Raw genomic sequence first — 19,535 nt, forward strand, 5'->3', positions numbered from 1 at the left:
GTAGAATAATCAGAGCTAATATACCCTTTTCTGCTTTACCCTGGTCTGCATCCTTGATCCATTCTAAGAAAACATGCATCCAACCAGTCTCTTATGGTGGTATTGTCCTCCATTTCATCTATCCTACCCCCTATGTTTGAGGCAAACCAAATGGATTTTGTCCATTCACATTTGAAAAAAACATGTATTGGATCCTCCTCTTGGGACCAGCACAATGGACAAGAGAACTCTCATTTCATATTTCTTGTATATAACAAATCCCTAGTAGGAAGGATTCCCATGTACAGTTTCCAGATGAACAAATGGTTACTGGTTATGATATTACCCTCGCTCCCAGAGAGCTTTGATAGTTTTTGTATTGAAAGATGAAGCTTGCTCAAGCCATTGGTGCTCTGTCAGCATAGAGTAAGCTGACTTAACAGATAAGGTTCCATTTCTGGTTCCCATCCATCTCAGTTTATCTTTTTCAGCATATTTCGGTCTAATCACCACCTTTTTAATAAGGTTACCTATGGTAGGTGGGAATAGGTGATCAATCCTATTTGAGTCCTACCCACGTACTTCCATCCTCCAGAAAAAGATTCTTAACTTTGAGATTTTAGAGGTCAGGCTTCATAGGGGTAAGATCAGTTATAGTACAAGGTTTGTTATTGAAGCAAAGCCAATAGTGATTCATCACTGAAGCCTCCTCACCCTTACCAATACTCCAAATACAGCTATCTTTAATACTGATAGCCACCTTATAAACCCCATTCCAAAACCAAGAAGCATAAGGTGGTGGATCCTTTTTAATATCAAACTAGTTCCTCCCATATACCGCAATGAAAGTTCTTGCCCACAGAGAAGAAGTATCAGTTAAAGCTTTCCAAGAAAGCTTAGCTAACATAGCTTTGTCCATATCTTGTGCTTTTCTAAAACCTAGGCCACCCATGGCCTTATTAGGCTTACAGATGCTATCCCACCCAAAAGATGCTTTTACTTTTCTCTGTGCGATGCCACCAGAAACTCCTACAAGTTTTATCAAGTTTCTCACAAGTAGAGATAGGTAGCAAGTAGGTAGACATAGCAAACAAGGGAATGACTTGTACAACAGCTTGAATGAGGGTAGTTCTACCAGCTTGAGATAGAACTTTAGCCCTCTAACCTTTAATCTTACCATGCACCTTATCAACTAAATAATCAAAATCCTCACTTTTCTCCCTAGATAAAACAATATTAGAGACTCCTAGCTATTTATCTCTATTTCCAAAAACTCTCATTTTCCAAAACTTTTTAAAAATCTTCCTATGTCTGTTATGAACATTCTTATTGCAGAAGATACTAGACTTATCATAATTAATCTTTTGACCAGATACAACACAGTAATCCTCCAAAATGTTCTTTAACTTACCACTTTCTATTAAGTTAGCTTTGGTAAACAGAATAAGATCATCAGCATAAAATAAATGAGTAATAGGAGGTGCATTCCTTCTTATTTTAATACCATGAAGATGCTCTGCCTTTGCAATCATCCTAGATAATACTTCAGAAACAATAATGAAAAGATAGGGGGATAAATGATCTCCCTGCCTAAGTCCTCTCTGAGGGTTAACTTGATCAAGAGGTGCCCCATTCAATAAGACTTTGAAGGAGACTGTGGACAAGCATTTGGAGATGAGGAGTCTCCATTTATCATTAAAGCCTAATCTTTGGAAAATTTTATCTAGTAAGGACCATTCTACTCTATCATAAGCCTTAGACATATCCATTTTCGATGCAACAAACCCCTGTTTTCTCTTCATATGTTTCATGTTATGGAAAATCTCACAAGCTAATCCTATATTATCTCCTATATTCCTATCTTTTATGAAAGCTTCTTGAAAAGGGGAGACAATTTTATTGATATGAGCATTTAGTATAATAACAAGAAGTTTTGATATGATCTTAGAGCATTTTTAGGTGAGATACTATCCTAGCATCAAATACCAAATTTCCAATAATTTGGTGTTTTTTCATCTTCAGGAGAGACACAAGTTGATGAAAACACAAAAAAAAACACCAAACCAAACACCAAATCACACCAAATTGCCCAAAATTTGGTTCCAGCTTTGGTGTTGTATCAAATTTCTCTTGCGGTTTTGGAAAAACCGTGTGGTTTTTTGAACACCGCATGGGCTTGGGCTAGAATGTGGGCTTCAATCACATGGTTTTTGCAAAACTGCGCAAGAAATTTGGACAGAGAAAAAAGAAGAAAGTTGATGTGCGACACATCACGCGGTTTCTGGAAAACCTCATGGGCTTGGGCTTTTAAGATGTGCTTCAGTGGCGCGGTTTTGAGAAAGTTGCGTGGGCTATATGGCACGGTTTATCCAAAACCGCGTCATTTGATGTCGAATATTTGATGTTTCTCCTAAAGTTGGTTGGAGTTTTTTTGGTTTGGTGTTTGGTTTGGTTCAAAAATTTGGTGTTTTCTTGGTTTCTCTTTTAAAGATGCTCTTATAGCAAAAATTACAAAGACTAATGGGTCTAAACTTAGAAATATGCAGGGGCCGACTCTCTAAGGGCAGGCCAACTAGGTGGCCGCCTAGGTCCCTAGCTTGTTGGTTAAATTTTGGGCCCCCAAGTATAATTTTATACCCACTAGATCACATGTAAAGGACTCAAGGTTATTCAGTCCAGTCAAATTATGTGCAGTCCAGTCCACTCAAACATTGGCCCACGTCCCCTCGTGTAAAAGACTTGTTTTTTTCTCAATAATATAGGCCCATTTTAAGAAACTCGCCTTGGGCCCCTTAAAGTTCAAGGCCGGGAAATATGGTCAAGATTAGAAATATTTGGTATAAGAGTTATGAAAGTCTCATTGATGTTAGGGTTCATCTTACCTTGCACAAAAAAGTCTTTTACACACTTCAAAATACTAGTACCTATCACATTCTAGCACTGCTGGTAGAAAATACCTTAGAACCCATCTGGGCAAGGGGCTTGAAGAGCCCCAAACTTTTTTACAACATGCCAAATATCATCATCAGAAGGACAAACAGCGAGGATATCATTCTCTCTATCACTAATACAAGGATTAAACAGATTAAGAATAGATTTATTATCAACAGGATTATCAGATTCAAAGATATTGTCGAAATACTCATTTATAGTATTGCCTACCCCAGTCCTTTCTTCTTTCCAAATACCATTATCATCCTTAATCTTATCAATGTAATTTTTTCTTATTCTATAAACAGTAGATAGCCAACAACGACATTGAGTTGTTGTGTTGCTCAAGGAATACAGAACACGAGAGGTCGACTTAAAATTAGATTGTGATCAGTGTTCGTGATTCCGAACGAAACCTCAGAATTCCGCCCAATATTTCGGTTTTTTTAAAAACCGGAATTTCGAATATAGAGTCAAAATATTGATTATTCTGAAATCAATTGAAATTCCGAATATGATAGGGGTTAAAATTTGATGAATTTCGGTTTTTGAATTTGTCGGAATTCCAAAAATTCCGAAATCCAGAACTATGAACATGATCAGATGCCCACTTAGTCAATCACTGGGAAGATCTTAATGATTTCAAATATATTGCGCATGACCCTGAAATATAGGAATAATGTCAGATTTCTTTTCAGATACCTACATCTGCTTGAGAACATATAGGACACCCAATTGGTAATGGTAAACATTATGAACTTATTCCTTGTTAGAAACAATGTCAACGTCCTATCTACTGCAATTATAGTACGTGACAAAAGTGAGATGTGTGAGCATATATGTAAGTTGTTGACCTACTCGATCTCTATATATATACCGCAAGAAAGAAGTAATAATTTGGATTTAAGTGCACATAAGGGATCACATATATATACCTAGCTTCTTCAATTAACCAATGCATTCAGCATTGACTCTCCTTCAAGGGCTTCCATCTCTACCATCTTTAGTTAATATGGAAGTCCTTGATGAGCAGAGTCAATGATGGTGCCCCTCTTCCGCTGCTCAAGTCTGCCTGCATCAAGTTCATATATGGGATCAGCTTTTGTATCCAATGCATCTAACATTCACCCTCCCTCAAGAGCTTCTACCGGTACCTTCTTTGGTGCAGGACGAAACCTTTGAGCGGAGTGCATGATAACTGCATTGCTCCATTTGCCTTCCTCGATCATGTGCACATCAAGTAGTCTACACGATATATTAGCCCGCTTATATCCCACAATGACCAAATGATGTTTACCATGTGAAGCACAGTTCTTACATATTTTGGTAATCCATTTTTTATGGTACGCGAAGCATCATATTGATCTAGTATTTGTAAGATTTTGTGAAATCACGGTACCACAGTATGATACTAGCTAGTTCCTAGCAGCTCCTCAGATATCTGAACTTAGAACTTTTTGTCAAGGTAGGAGGTATATATTATCCTCCAAGTACTACACCATGTTCACTCTATCGGCTCTTTCTGTTCATTGTGCACAACTAACTGAACTAAGTACTAATCATCAGTCCCATCTGGAGGGGTTTTAGTTAATCTCTGTAAGGTTAGGCTAATAATATTTCAAAATTGAAATTAATTTCAGGAATAATGAACCAAACAGCGCATTGTTAGAAATTTATACTGTGTCCACAAGATTCAAGACTGATTCCTACTAACATAGTGAAAGGCCGAACTAAAACCTGCCTGGCCTTTTGTTGGTTTCAAAATGTATCAATTTTTATTTTTTGATCAGTAAATGTATAACTTTGAGACTTCAATGATTTCGAGTAACTGTTTCATCACTTTCATGATGGATTTAATAAGCCAAGTACAAATATTCCAGCGGGACTTCTTTTAGTGCGCCTTCGAAAAAGCAGTTCTCAAGCTGCAGCCAGATCATCGATGTTTAACCTTTAACTCACATAGCTTGATTCAGATATATATCTACTTTAAAGACATGCTTTAAATCATATTTGCAGCTAGAACGCGTTCCGTGTAAACAAATACTAAGATTAGCAACATCATTTTCGGCACGCACCTTAGATTGCCAGTTCAAGAAAAACAGTGCCACAAAAATTTGAAAATCAGATTTGCAGGGCCGCGCGAACGCGTACCCCTCTACAACAAATTATGACGTAGATTATCCCACTTGGAGATATCTTAGGCAAGCACCCCTCCTGAGTGCAATGGAGGTCACTAACCTAGGCCATAGACCTTCTTGATCGCCCATTGACCCCGTCCAGGTAAGTATGTATCTCAATATTTGGCATTACCTTTAGTACATCCACCTATGCCTTACAAATATCACACTTCTTCTATGTGGGACTAAGTCACTAAGAGCCCAATCACATTCTAAGACACTCAGACTGGCATCACTTCAGTTGTTCAATCTGGCAGATCAAATCAACCAGTAATGTTCATTGATTAGTAAGGCGGTGTTCGGCATATATGGTCCATTAATAAAAACGAGTATGCGAACCGTGCTACGCATTGATAGTATGATTTTTTGAATTCTAGTTATAATCTAAAAAATAATATAAAACATTAAGAGGGGTTGAATATAATTTGAATGACGTGAATAAGGTTTTCTAAATTATTTTAAATAATATAAACCTAATTCTAATTTCAATAAAGTGAGAAAGTTTTTGGTAAATTATTTAAAAAAAAAGGAGCTGATTAGAATAATTAAGGGAGGTGGTTCTGAAATCATAAAATAGAGAGATTACAAATACACAGTTCGGTTGAGAAATTTTTCTCCTAAAGATCCGGCTATCATATAGTGTAGAGATATGCATCTATGTCTTCAGCTGAATCTGGACTCTACTGTGAGTCCTGGAGGATTGCTTCTGAATTTCAGATAGTTATGAAGTAACTCCAACAAGGATCAGATTTTTTTGTCGCAAAATTTATTTTCGATGTGAAGGACATAACGGATATACAAAGATCCTCAGTTTCAATCTTCTTACTGATAGTTCATTATAAGTTTTTCGTGACAAAATTACTTTAATATCAAGGTAAAAAACTGAAGGTAGAAGAGAAAAATCAATAATCAATAATCTATGGTAATAGAGAAGGCATTAGATTTCCCGACAGAAACGACTTGAAGAGGACAAGAGCTAGCTTGGGTTTGGTCGCAGGGACCTATGACCTGCTCCTCTTATTGATACAAAGTTCAGACCAACGTACTGTTTAGTCCACCCTCCCACCTGCGTAAAACACAAGAATCGTGTTTAAGAAAATTACTCGGGCAATATGACAAAATCAACCAGTTCACAGATATATTGTTTGACGAGCGGCGATTCTGCTATTTGACACTTGTATGAAAAGCTATTGAAACTTTGGATGAATAGCTATGTTAACCGATCAGTGTTTGAAACTTTCAATCATAAGCAATTCTCTTCAGTCACATCTCTACACTATATGATAGCCGGGTTTGTAGTAACCACACTTCTCAACCGAACAGTGTATTTATAATCTCCCTACGTTTATTTAAATTATATATCTCTTTAGTTTTTTTAACAATTTTCATTTTAGTTTTTTACAACTTGGCGAACTGATGCGTAGCACAGGACACATACTAGTGATTAACGATAAAAAATAATAATAAATCAGCCCAAATTAAAGATATGAAAGGTCAAATTCAGTTTGGTGTCACAACCCACCTAAAAATGAATCAAAATTACCCCCAAAAAATCATACTAAATAAAGTTTAGCAACACACAAGTTCCGAGTTAGTTTGAAAAGTTTGAACAACATAAAACAGTAGCTGGCACACTCATAGTTTGTGATTCCGAACGAAACTCCAGAATTCCGCCAGGAATTTCGGTTTTTCAAAAAAACGGAATTCCGAATATAAGGTCGAAATATCCGAAATTCCGAAATCATCTGAAATTCCAAAAACAACAAGGGTCGAAATTTAATGAATTCCGGTTTTTGAATTTGTCGGAATTTCGAAAATTCCAAAATTCCGAACTATGGGCACACTACTATCATAATTCTGAGAGTATGTGTATATGCAAAATACTATCATAATCTTTTATCCGACATAATATTCTAGCTGGCACACCACAATAACTGAGTTATTGGGGTCCATAATTCCATATTTATTAACACGGATTTTGCTCTTCAATTAGTTCTGATTTTGCATTGTATCTAGCCGAGGTTTCCATTAAAGTATAGTCAAATTTAAGGCCGGTTTCAAAAGTGATTATTCATGATGTAGACAAAGCTATTTCCTTCCTACACTTATATCTAAGAAACCAAATCATTTTAAGTTTACATTCAAATATTCAATAATGTTTCTGTCTTGCTACCATAATTCAGTATCTGAACTTGCGAACAAAATATTGTTTGTGTACAATTAGACATAAAATCCTCATTCTGTACTATGCATCACATGTATTGGGTTATAGTGAATGGAGCTTGCAACACATGACAACCTTCTTTTTACCATGACTTTTCACTTATATAAAGAAGTAAATAACGAATCAGTTTCCACATACTAAGTTTGTCTTTTCTTTAATTCGTATTTCTGGTTTACATCTGGTGAGTTGAGAAGATGGCTGGTAGAATCAATATCATTGTTAAATCAGTAACCAATGCAACCTACAATCTCAACGTGGAACTTGATGATACCATTTATGCAATAAAAGAAAAGCTAGAGCCTTTATGTGCTGTTGATAGGAACCAACAATATCTTGTGCACAACAAGGAAGAGTTACTAGACTCTTATAATGTTGGAATGTATGTAACTAAAGATGGGACAACGATCAATCTCAAATTCAATAATAATGATCAACCATCTGATAGTAATCAGGAGTCCTTGAAAACCTCATCCAGCAGTGGTCGATCGAGTTATAATGAGTCAGATGAATATTCGGTAGCAGCTCAAAGTGCTGATAATACATCTGGAGCACCTAGCCCCGCAGAATCTGAAGCTTCTGGAGCACCTAGCCCCGCAGAATCTGAAGCTTCTGGAGCACCTAGCCTCGCAGAATCTGTAGCTTCATCTGAAGGACCTAGCACCGCAGACTCTGAAGCTTCTAATTAATGAAACTCCTCATGTTTACTAGGGGATGAAAAGCATAATAGGTGACAATAAGTTAAAAGATTAGGGGGATTTGTTCTCCAATATAATCCGAATCAAGGATTGAACTAAGAAATATGTAAAAGCTAATATGTAAAAGCTTTCTATCCTATATATCAATTATCATATTATTATTATTATTATCTTATTATGATTAATTCTAGCAATGTGATTTCTTTTTCTTTCTATAATTCAAATTAAACATGTTGGCAATCATCCATATAATTAATTAGTACTTACTTATTTAATTTGTTGGAAAAATAATGGTCCTACATACTAAACTTGGACATGAACTTCTTGTTGATTTGCACGCAGTAATTTTTTGTATGAAGCAACTACTAATTAAGATATCTCTCCTAAGATGAAGAAATTAAGGAGTCCCTTCTTGTGATCAAAATAATTTCCCATGTCCCTTGCTAGCTTAGTTGTAATGAGCTTTTACAAAACCTGCAGATAACTCTTAACCCTTCTGGAAATTACCGTTTATCAATACCATGTGCTGTTCCTACCATCTCTATTCACACATTTTATTTTATATTTTTACATAGGTGTGGCAAATGGTATTGGAAGACCAGGCTTTGGTGCTTGCTTTTATATTAGTAATTACTACTTTATTGGTCTCACCATAGGATTTGGTCTCATCTTCATGACAAGCATGGGTGTAGCTGTAAGTATACTAATCTCAACTCTTAAGGCAAAGCTAAGATACAGACCTCTGAATCTTTCATCCAACTCATTAGATATTGACTCACGTTGTTCTTTTTGCAGGGAATTTGGTGTGGAATGATATGTGATTTTTCCTACAAACTCTAGTCCTGATCACTCTATTTGTTATGACAGATTGGGAAACTGAGGTAACAGAGCTACACTAATTTCCTACATTTTGATTTGAGCAATAAATTGGTACTGAAACACCATTAATGATCCCTATGTATGTAGCTAGGTTGACAATGCATTGGATCGTATAAAGAAGTCTGCGGATGTATAAATTCTGGCATGACTAGAAAGATGCGCTGCAACTGATTTAACTGTATAAATTCTGGCATGACTAGAAAGATGCGCTACAACTGATTTAACTGACAAAGCGATTGTTGCATTTTGGTCGGATTTCTCTACTTCTTGATATAACACGTCATTAACTAGGAAGTAGGACTTGGATTCTAAATATGTTACTCTAAAATTCTAAATGTTCTGAGATGTGCTGTTCAAAGTATGTGTGATCAGTATGTTAATGTTGTAATACCGTATTTGAATAAATATACTTGAAATTGCAGGAACTTCTGAAGGATATATAGTATTAAAATTAATTTCAAAAATCCATATAAAAACAAAATCATGAACAATGACAAACCCTACATTTGTTTCAGGAGAGTTGTCCTCTGCCTCGCCAGATATACCAACTGACTCCATGTCTCTGTCAGAATTTTGGTCTGTCTGAACAGCAACTTGCAGCTTTTCTATCAGCTGTTCAAATTCAGAATGATCTGCAAGAAAAGAAAAGAGAACAATAATGTATACATAAAACAATAAATTTCAAACATGCTAATTCCTAGGAAGATATCTACAGATAAACCACTCGCTAAATTCTGCTTATTTTGTTTTCTTCATACAAAGCCCCCACAGTGATGTACAAACAAGTGTGTTTATGTCCCCGAGTAAAGGAGTATATGCTTTTATCCATATTCTTATAATCAGTAACCTTGTGTTAATTTCACCAACACCTTCATTAGCATTGTGGTATTGATCTAGACTCTAAGGGCTTTATCACTACAACAATATGTTTTCTATTTTGACAAGTAACGCAGTTCTTGCTTTTACCCATATCTTCTCCTTTGTTGTGTGTATATATGTGTGGAAAGAGTGAAAAATAACTCTATGCAGAACTTATCATGTTGTTGTGGACCCACATCTATACAATTACAACTCAAACACCAAAACGACTTTGTCAAATTGTCAAAAATAAAAACATATATCTAGACACTCTAGTACTCTACTAATATAGAACGCACTGCATAAAAATGGAATTCATAGGGACGTAATAGTTGACAATGATTGAATATATACAGAGCAACATCAAATCAAAGATGAAACTTTATCAGGGAAGACACTACTTACCCTTGGATCAATTAGTTAAAGCATCATGAAGCTTCATAGGATGTCGGTGCTCTTCATTCTTATATTTCAGCACCACATCACGGCGATGGCTGACCAGGAAATAATGTTTCTATTATTTGAAAATCTGTCCCAACCTCTCGAATGGCCTAAAAAACAGGATACACCATATAAACAAGCCAACAGCTTTCAATAAAAACAATAAAGTTACTAACAAATGCAACACATACTCCAAAAAAAACATGTTAAAGGTTTAAGTACTGAGTGCAACCTAATAGTGATATGTAACTTCGAAATTACAAGTTCTCAGCACATCGTCCTTAACCTTGTATACAGCAATACTTCACGCGAGAAAGTGTCATGACCAATTATTGTCTACTTCATTGTCCGCGTTCTTGACCTTAGCAATGGATAATTTCTATTCCTGTTCATTATACCAGTGCCCCTTCCAGTATCCTATTATGATTTCTGATTTCTGATATCTTGGGAAAAAGACAATTTTCAATGGGTATTATCCAGTTATTTACCCAGCAACTGGAAATTTCTATTGGATCATAAGAAAATTCTCAATTCTTTAAAATGGTAGGTTTAGATACTCGGTGTGTGTATCACTACAACTAAACAAGAAGATTAGACCACTTAATATGTAGCATTGACTCGGCTAAGAAATACCAGAACTAGAGTGGATTAACTCTGTCCAAGTTGCTAAAAATATAATTAAATCCGTTTTAACTAGGACAAAACCAAATGAAACAAAAAGAAAAACTCTCTGAAGTCACTTTTACATTCTAAAACACAATATAGATTTCACATGTACCTTAAAACTTTCAAAAGGCAACATTTCGTATGATTACAAGGAATAAAAGCAACTTCACCTCATAAAAACGCTCTGTATCTTCTTTCGACCATCTCTTCTTACGCTTTTTATGTGGTTCCATGAAGGAATGGTAATTATATTTTGAAGAACTTGCATATGGAGCTGCTTCATCATCATCATCATAAGGAGCATCCTCGGCAAAAGGATTAGTGCCACTGCAAAATGAAATGAATTAGAGACACAGATAACTTTAACCAGTATATTTGAAAATTTGACTAGTACTCTATATGCTACTTTCAGTGTTACAAAAAGGAAAAAATCTGCAATTCTGTTACTTATTTATTTATTTATTATACATATAGTTTTTGTACATAGAAAATAATCAGGAGCTACCATGGAGACGTCACCTAGAAAAGCTTTATGCCACAGAATATAGAAGCAGAAACTCTTTCACTTGTAAGATTACTGAAATCTTTAAATGAAACAAAAATAGAATATGTGGAGTCAATACCTTCGGTTGAGAAGTGAATTTTGTTTAGTCGCTGCACCTTTCTTCTGCAAAAAAGAAAATGACAGGTTTCAGTAAGAGAATCGCACAAATGAAAATATGAACAAGCAACAGTGAAAATATGAACTAAATGTCTACTTATAGACAAAACATAAATCATCTCTAGTATACAAGGACAAGTGAAACATGAGGTGGGAACGAATATGTACCAATCTCTGTTCCTTTAACTCTCCTGGAAGGATTAAATCCATAATAGGTAGCTTTCGGGGATCAATTTCTTCCTTTGGGGTTTCAAGCAACACCTTGTTCACTAGAAATGCATAGGTCAATTAGTGTAATATGAAAAAAGCATCTCTAAACACCATAGAGTTGAATGAATTTAGGGACTTAGTAATTGGAGGTTCTTCTGTTTCTTCGAGTAGAGTGAGGGAACTTCTTTTTTGGAGGTTCCTTGCTTGATGACTCTTTTCCTTCAGATGAGCTTTTACGCCTTCGACCCATTTTCCCATTTTGAACTGCTGGCTTAGCTTTTCTTGCTGTCTTATTATGATGTGATGTCTCTTCCCTGTATTCCTCATCAACATCATACTGGTCATCTTCATCCACTAAAGAATAGTTGGATGTTTCAGCAAGCACGTCAACATTTTCTTCAGTACTTCCATCCGGCTCGTCAACAAAAGAAGCACCTGACCTCTTTCTCAGCTGCCTTGATGATTTACCATATTCATTTACCTTGAGAGAATTCTACTAAAGTTCTTTTATCTAGGGCCCCTTGAGAGAATTCTTCAACATTCTTGGAATTAACTTTCCTTGCACATACTTTTCTTTTCTTACTTCTAATTGCCTGATAAAAGCAGAACTGGAGAATCAGAACGATATATAAAGATCAAACCACTTGGTTGCATTTGAGAAAACAAATGACTAGTAGGCCATAGGTAACACAACTGCCGCAAATATGCAACCACGCACACTAAGAGAATAACCACTGTACCTCCTTGCCACATGAACATTCTCTTTTTTTTTCTTCAAATCACTTTTAGTTACCAATAAACAAATCACTTTTAGTTACCGGAAAAAATAAAAATAAAAACTACGTCTTTCACTCTTTTCCTCTTCCTCACTAAGATACCTTACAACCTTTTCTTCTTCTTAACCAAGAAGATAACACCTTTTTCTTCTCACCTGTCACATTTGAGTACAAGGATCTCCCGACGCTAATCCCTCGGTTTAAGGTAAAAAAAATCTCATTACTTCGTTGTCAGTGAGTTTTGTTGCTTTTTCCATACTGTTTTTCAGTAACCTTCTTCAATACTATCTTCTTCTCTTCAGTAAGAATTCTTAACATGATTTATCTATCTCGGTTCTCTCCACTGCGTCATGCTCTCTCCACCACTCTATGTCTCTTCTTCAACAAGTAATATTAATTTGTATTTAGTTTACATATTGGTTCAGTGCATAGTTTTATGGGCGTAATGAAAAGTATGCCTTTAACACTCAATTTGGATTTCTAAATATTTTGGCAAAATCCATTGATAATTGAATAAATATTTTCTATTGAATAAGATTCCTCCGGGATTAAGCGGCCAGAAGGCAAGTACATTTTAACGTCATTTCCTTCTAATTGTTCAAGTTTATTTCTATGCACGTAAACAACAAAGAATCAACATTCATTTTGGTATGTACAAAGTCGCGAGACTTCAACGCTTCTTTGCAAGATTGAACTAATCAATGGAAGGTTTACGTATTGTTGAATGGGAACTTTTCACCAACATGACCGAACGCGATGTCGAAGTTACAAAAAAAAATATAAGAGTGAAGAATTAGCTATAATGGAAGCAAGTAAATTAGCTATAGAGTCACAAGTTTACCTAAAGGAGAACTAAAAAAGAGTATTTTGAATGTAGAGATCTTACGATACCTTGGGGAAGATAGAGTTATTTGATCTGCTACTCCCTCTGGGGAATATAGCACTAAATCAGCATATGTGGGTCTCAAGAGAATGAAGGAGAAAGTGAAATGGTATAAGCTTGTGTGGGGAAAATTGTGTGTCCCCAAACACTCTTTCATGGCGTGGCAACTCTTCAACGGCAGCTTGTCAACTCAAGATCATCTCATTAAAAAGAACATTCTTACTCACTCAGAATGCATTCTTTGCAGAAACTCGGAAGAGAATTCTCACCATCTCTTCTTTAATTGTCCATATGCTAAGGAGGTGTGGTCTGGAGCTAAAATAAGCATGGGTTTGAATTCAAATGTGATTGACTCCAACAAGAAATGGTATTGGATATTCAGAATAACTAGAAAGAACACTATTGATTCTGAGATGATAAGGGCAATGGCATGTGCAGTGATATATGCACTATGGAATGAGAGAAACTGTAGACGGTTCAAACAGAGATATCACTCTTCTTCTCATGTTCTAAAGGATATTCTGAAGAAAATGAAACTCTACCTTCAGCAGGCACTCAAGGAAGCAGACAACACTAGTGCAACAAGGCTCATGATGGATAGGATGGGCATTCATATACAATACAAGAGTTTAGTGGTAAAACAAGTATAATGGAATAAGCCACCTCCAAACTATGTCATGTTGAACTATGATGGTACTCTTCAGGCAATCATATCAGGTATGGGCGGTGTGTTCAGAGATTCTGATGGACGAGTTCTATTGGTGTACAATGGTGCGTCAAAGAAAAGGTCTATTCTTTACCTCAAAATACTGGGTATTGAAGTGGGTTTGAGGACTGCAGTGATGATGGGTTTCCAGCAATTGCATGTCAATTCTGATTCTGAGAGAGCTGTAAATATAGTAAATGAGACTGAGGGCACACCTTGGTACTGCTTGGATATAATGCAAGCGATCAGGTTACATAAACAAATGTTTTCTAACTTGAAAGTGCAGCATATCTATAGGGAAAGCAATAGAGCAGCAGATTTTGTAGCTAAAGCTTGTTGTCAAGAAGATGAAAATGTTAGAATTTCATATTGGTCCTTTAGAGGAAAGGTTGTCTGTAATAGTGCATGCATGAAGATGCAACTGGATACATGTACACTAGATTTTGAGTAATACAGGTTTGGGTCAGGCCTAACCCATAACTTCTTCAAAAAAAAAAAAGTTAGTGGAAAAGTTATTTTTCACTATTTATATTTGAAAAACTATGTCTTATTTGTCTGTAGATGTATGTTTCATTTTGTGCATTTTGTAGTTGTAAAGACGTGTTGAGTAGGAGACTAAATGTAGAAGAATGTATCGTTTTCCAATCCCAAATGTTTATGCTGGACTCATTTCCCATATTTATTGTGTTGCATAAGTGCATGGTCAAGAATGCAACAACCAAAAGAGTATAAGTCAAGGCACAAGTAGAACTTCTACTTTTTATGATATCATTACTCGACTATCGAGGATCAGTATCCTCTCTTCTTATCAGATTTTTGAATTCTCATAATTTCTAACATGATATTTTAGTTTCAATAAATTTTTATATTAAGATTGTAATTTCTTGGATGTTTTCGCCTCTTTGTATTGTGACTTTGTGTGCACTTATTAGGACTTCATAACCGTACCTCACACAGTATATGTATTTAGTTATCATTTGACAGTTATTAATTATGTTAAATCCAGGTACAAAGGATTGTGGGTTGAATTGAAACCAACATTTTGAGAATGTGACACATGAAGACTACCTCACACCAAGATTGGAACAAGTAGATAAAGGTAGGCAAGAAAGCACACTCTTCATCAGATACAATTGAGCTGCATATTTGGGTCAGAAGTTTGGAATCTAATGGTTTATATCCTTGGATTGTCTAACGAACGTTGCCAGATTGACAAAATATTATATTTTCATCATTGCATTGTGAAAGGTTGGCTATGGCTTTGTGATTAAGATTTAGCTGCAAGAAGTGGGTATAGAAGTTCAAATTTCATTGTCAATTGGGCTCACTTCTTAATAGCTAGCTACTAAACTGCCCCATGTTGTCATGAGCATTGGTTGTGGGCTGTCTTTAGCTTCTTACGCAGTAGTGTTGTATAACACCCCGTGTTTTATTTCGTTTATTTTCCTAATAATAATAATAATGTATAATAGAAAAAAATAAAAATAGGATAAGTGTTAGTGGAAATAGGAGACGTGGGTTTATGGGATAAACCTTCTTCCCTATTTCGGGGTTTTGTTTTTAACGAGTAAAGAAAACAGAATAGTTTTTTCAATGAAAGTTTCGGGAAAAACACAAAGCGAGTTTTTGCAGAAAAAACGGGGATTTTTCTTAAAGAAGAAAAAGGAAGTTTTTTCAGTAAATTTGATAATCGGAGAGCGCTGCAGGTGAGTGGATATTTCACGTTTTATTTTTGTTTACCATCGATTTTGTGATACGAGATACTGTTCACATGATGTTTTTTTTTTGCCAATACGATATACTGTATAGTGTAAACCCCTTTAATATTGTCGACTGATTTATACGAATGTCGCAGTAACAGTATGTAAAAACTCTGTTAATGGTGCCGTCTCTATTAGATACCATTACCATTGTTAAGTACTACAGTAAATCCATTCTGACAAGTTGAGAGTTTAAACTGTCGAAGTCTGGACAGCGGTGGTTGATGGCGTCGCCATCAGCACCAAAGCCCCAAACCGTACTTCCTGTTTTGTGTTTGAAGTATATTCTTTTTTTGATTTGTGGTGATGTTGGAACTGTGAGTGTTCTAATTGGTGTGAGATGGGTGATGGTGGACTGGAGATTGGGTGTTGTGAGAGCTTTGAAGGTTGGTCATGGCTGTTAATGGCGGCCAGAGAATCGCCCAGCCATGAACGAAATCCTATTGCATTGTTTGAACTATTTTGGTTATTATTGGTTGGTTATTGATTGGTTATGGGTGGTTGGAGGTAGTTAGGTGTGTGTGAGTATTGAAAATGGCGCTGTTGAAGCTTTAAAAAGGGTTGTAATGGCGTCGACCTCGATTTTGTCAGTATAACAAAATCGCGTTTTGAGGGTATCGGTGGATTGGGTTTTTAGTGAGGATCAAAACCGCTGGGTTTTTTTCTGTCATGGTGGCCGGTGGTGGCCGTTGTGGTGGTCGGTGGTGGCTGGAGAAGGAAGGAGTGAAGGAGATGAACAGTAGCCAAAAACGATTTTGGGCTTGGGCCAAAATCGTGGGCTTATATCTTTCTTTTTTTTTTTTAAAATTTGACTTTTAAGTTAGACTTTGGGCCTTTGACTTTGGGCTTTTGGGTTAGAGGAGTTTGGGGTTGGTTGACTGCTGTTGACCCTTGGCGGTCGACTTTAACTTTGACCAGAGTTGACTTTGACCAGTGTTGACTTTTGACTATAGTTGACTTTGACAAGTTAACTCAATTTTGACCTTTAACCTCGGATTATGATTTGGGTTATTGGGATAGTGTCTTGACTTTAGGTTAAGACATGTATATATATATCGTGTGTATGCCAGATTAACTACTATGTGTTTTCTGCAAGATTTTATGATATGCAACGTATATGACACTTAGACATCAATCTAATTAATAACGCGTAAACCAAAAATACATTTATCAAGATACTCATTCGTTCTTTGAAATAATATATCTTTATAAGGTTCAAAAAAGCGTAAACCAATTTACCACCTTTTTTAGAACTCTACGCCACAAGTTTTAGAATTGAGTTTTACGATTTGTTGATGATGCCATATATTAGGTGGGCATTTATTCGAACGCGCCATAAATGGCGGATTAAGCGTTATATATGGGTATTCATTGAATGTCTTATGAATGACGGATATTCATTGAATGCGCCTTGAATGACCGTGATTGTTTTCGACTACCCTGAGTAGGAACTAAGGTATTAAGCCTTGCAGTTAGTTGTATTCCTCGAGTGTCTTGCGGGAATGTAGGGTTGGGTATTCCTGAATGTGGCGGGGAATGACCTAAGGTACATAAGTTGTGAAATATGTGTATAAGAAAAGTAATTGATTAATTAATAAGAGAAATTAAGTTGATTGTCTGCGAAGTGTGTTGGGTTTACTTTTGAATGCCTAATATAATATCTACAAAGGTTATATAGAAGTTCTAACTTTCTTTTGCGGGAGGGGTAGGACTTAATAACATTTTTGTCTTGAGGGGGCGGGTCCTACCCTTATACTGATGGTGGACATCGGTAAGTGCAATTCAATTATTTAGATATTAAAAGGAGTTATTAGAATGAGTTAATAAAATGGAAGTTTTGCTTGGGAAGAAACTATGCGGTTGAGATATTCCGAACCCACCGCCTTCCAAGTTGAGAATGATTAGGTTATGATAGATTTAAAGTGTTAGTTGGATAAGTAAAGTTTGAAATGTTTATATGTATTTAGTCTATTCATACCAAAGCAAATTCAATTTCACACATGTTTGCTTTGTTTTGGCGTGGGTGTGTTCTTGGGAACATAGGTGGAAGGCGTGGAACCGCGGCGTTTGATTTGGGATTCTTGCCCGAGCAGTCCGTTAGTTTTCTTTTAGGTCCGATTCTTATGGAATGATGTAATAACGTAGTTTACATTTTTAGTATGACATGAGAATCACGATGTTGAGGACTGTTATTATTAGAATGTTATATTGATGATTTTTGATGGAAGATAGACTTGTATAAAGTAATAAAGAGAATTTTGGAGATTGAATTTGTGGTTAAGATTGTTTATGATGTGGGTTTTAGGTTTTGACATGTGTTGTATCCACCCCGTCATAGCCTGGGTTTTTAGACAATTGAACCAAGTGATGTTTGAGATATTTATATTTCAAATATTCATTTTTTTAATTGTTTAGAAATTCGGGCTGTGACATGTTGGTTGCATATATGCTGAATTTAGCAAGGATCCATTTTGTTTTTACTTATTAATAGATCTATGACTTTCACTATTATTATATTTATGCAGGAACTATCCAACGAAGGAAATAAAGACGATAATATTTTGGCAACTAACAGATTCCCCACCCATTGAAGTTTGCAAATTGGGTATTATAGGCATTAAGAGCAAATTTTGGAAGTTCATTTGAGTAACAAACCTATTCCCAGTGGTATCTTTGAGTGGCCGGATCGAACTATTCCCAAAGATAGTAGTATCTTTGAGTAGCAGACTTATAAATTTGTTTACAATAGCCATGTTTTAATTGAGCCTATTTGAAGCTCCATGGGCTCTATATTGGTCATTTGAAATATCTTTGTTTGTTCAATATAATGGCATAATTTGTAGTGCATCTTACATATGATCTCTTATGCATTTTTGTAGTAATTGTGTAATGGACGTGATTAATTAGATGCATTGAATTCATTTAGCTACTGTCTTCGAACTTTTGATGTTGAGAAAATCAAGAAAACTTGAGAACTTTTTGTTACTTTAGCAGTTCATATTAGTTATTGCTTTTGTTGTTGGCTGTTGACACTTCGTTTGGCAGTCCAATGGATTGTAGACTTGCAAACATGTCCTTTAGCAGGAAACATTTGATATCAATTTGGGATCTTAGTTGTTTGATTCAAGCATGTTCTACCGCAAGACTATCTGCAGAACTATTGATGATAATAATTATGTGCTCATTAATAAGCTAATCTCGCTATGTATTTAGCAAGATTAAAAACAAGTAAGGCAAAAGACCCACAAAATTTCTCCCACGAAGATTGTTATTGGCTTAAAAATAACATTTGCTTGTTTAATCCGAGGATGGGGTGTGCTTCAATGTTCACTCTAAGTATACAAATGTGCGACAAGTTCTCACTAAGAGCCTAATAGTGCTCCAACAGTGTTTATATAACCCTTGAGCTTTAGGTTTTTATTGATAGCAATATATACCTTGGATTATAGGAGTTTGCTATTGACTTTTTATTTATTTTTTTAATTCTTATAAAGGGACTTAACAACTACTCATGGGATTTGAAGCATTTGTGGGTGCATCACTTTTATGGGCATATTGCCGTGTGAAATTGAGTATGTATGATGCACAAAAGTTCAATTTAAATGTAAAAAAATAGTGGAAACACTCTTGATTTTTTCCCAATAAAATTAGGGTTAAAATAATAAATTGACACGATTTTATTTTGCTAA

The 19,535-nt window shown here is 35.7% G+C and overlaps 2 protein-coding genes, 1 long non-coding RNA gene and 1 other non-coding gene across 4 annotated transcripts; 2 read left to right on the forward strand and 2 right to left on the reverse strand.

The window, feature by feature from the left end:
• Positions 1-5,039: 5,039 nt before the first annotated feature.
• Positions 5,040-5,198, reverse strand: LOC147490261 (U1 spliceosomal RNA). The gene has a single exon (XR_015203361.1). It is a non-coding gene; the product is annotated as a U1 spliceosomal RNA (small nuclear RNA).
• Positions 5,199-7,393: 2,195 nt separating this feature from the next.
• LOC147490262 (uncharacterized) lies at positions 7,394-9,310 on the forward strand. Its single transcript, XR_015203025.1, has 3 exons — positions 7,394-8,700; positions 8,802-8,887; positions 8,973-9,310. It is a non-coding gene; the product is annotated as an uncharacterized LOC147490262 (long non-coding RNA).
• Positions 9,311-9,417: 107 nt separating this feature from the next.
• On the reverse strand, positions 9,418-12,465 carry LOC147490263 (uncharacterized). The gene is made up of 5 exons (XM_086574959.1): positions 11,680-12,465; positions 11,474-11,517; positions 11,021-11,177; positions 10,149-10,294; positions 9,418-9,517 (listed from the first exon to the last, which is right to left on the reverse strand). The coding sequence occupies exons 1-4, from the start codon at positions 11,719-11,721 to the stop codon at positions 10,226-10,228; spliced, it is 312 nt and encodes a 103-aa protein (XP_086431085.1). The 5' UTR covers positions 11,722-12,465; the 3' UTR covers positions 9,418-9,517; positions 10,149-10,225.
• A 1,004-nt stretch (positions 12,466-13,469) lies between these two features.
• Positions 13,470-14,537, forward strand: LOC147490264 (uncharacterized). The gene is made up of 2 exons (XM_086574836.1): positions 13,470-14,015; positions 14,085-14,537. The coding sequence occupies exons 1-2, from the start codon at positions 13,470-13,472 to the stop codon at positions 14,535-14,537; spliced, it is 999 nt and encodes a 332-aa protein (XP_086430962.1).
• Positions 14,538-19,535: the final 4,998 nt, after the last annotated feature.

This window comes from Coptis chinensis, chromosome 7 (assembly GCF_015680905.1).
Source record: "Coptis chinensis isolate HL-2020 chromosome 7, ASM1568090v1, whole genome shotgun sequence".
In the NCBI taxonomy this organism is placed as follows: domain Eukaryota; kingdom Viridiplantae; phylum Streptophyta; class Magnoliopsida; order Ranunculales; family Ranunculaceae; genus Coptis; species Coptis chinensis.

Bases quoted from the DNA above. Each gene is read 5' to 3' on its own strand.
- LOC147490264 (XM_086574836.1), top strand. From the start codon at position 13,470: ATGAAGGAGAAAGTGAAATGGTATAAGCTTGTGTGGGGAAAATTGTGT. The intron at 14,016-14,084 runs GTAAAACAAGTA...GGTACTCTTCAG, and splicing joins TACAATACAAGAGTTTAGTG to GCAATCATATCAGGTATGGG.
- LOC147490263 (XM_086574959.1), bottom strand. From the start codon at position 11,721: ATGGATTTAATCCTTCCAGGAGAGTTAAAGGAACAGAGATTG. The intron at 11,518-11,679 runs GTACATATTCGT...TCTTTTTTGCAG, and splicing joins AGTTAAAGGAACAGAGATTG to AAGAAAGGTGCAGCGACTAA. The intron at 11,178-11,473 runs GTATTGACTCCA...TTCATTTTGCAG, and splicing joins AATTCACTTCTCAACCGAAG to TGGCACTAATCCTTTTGCCG.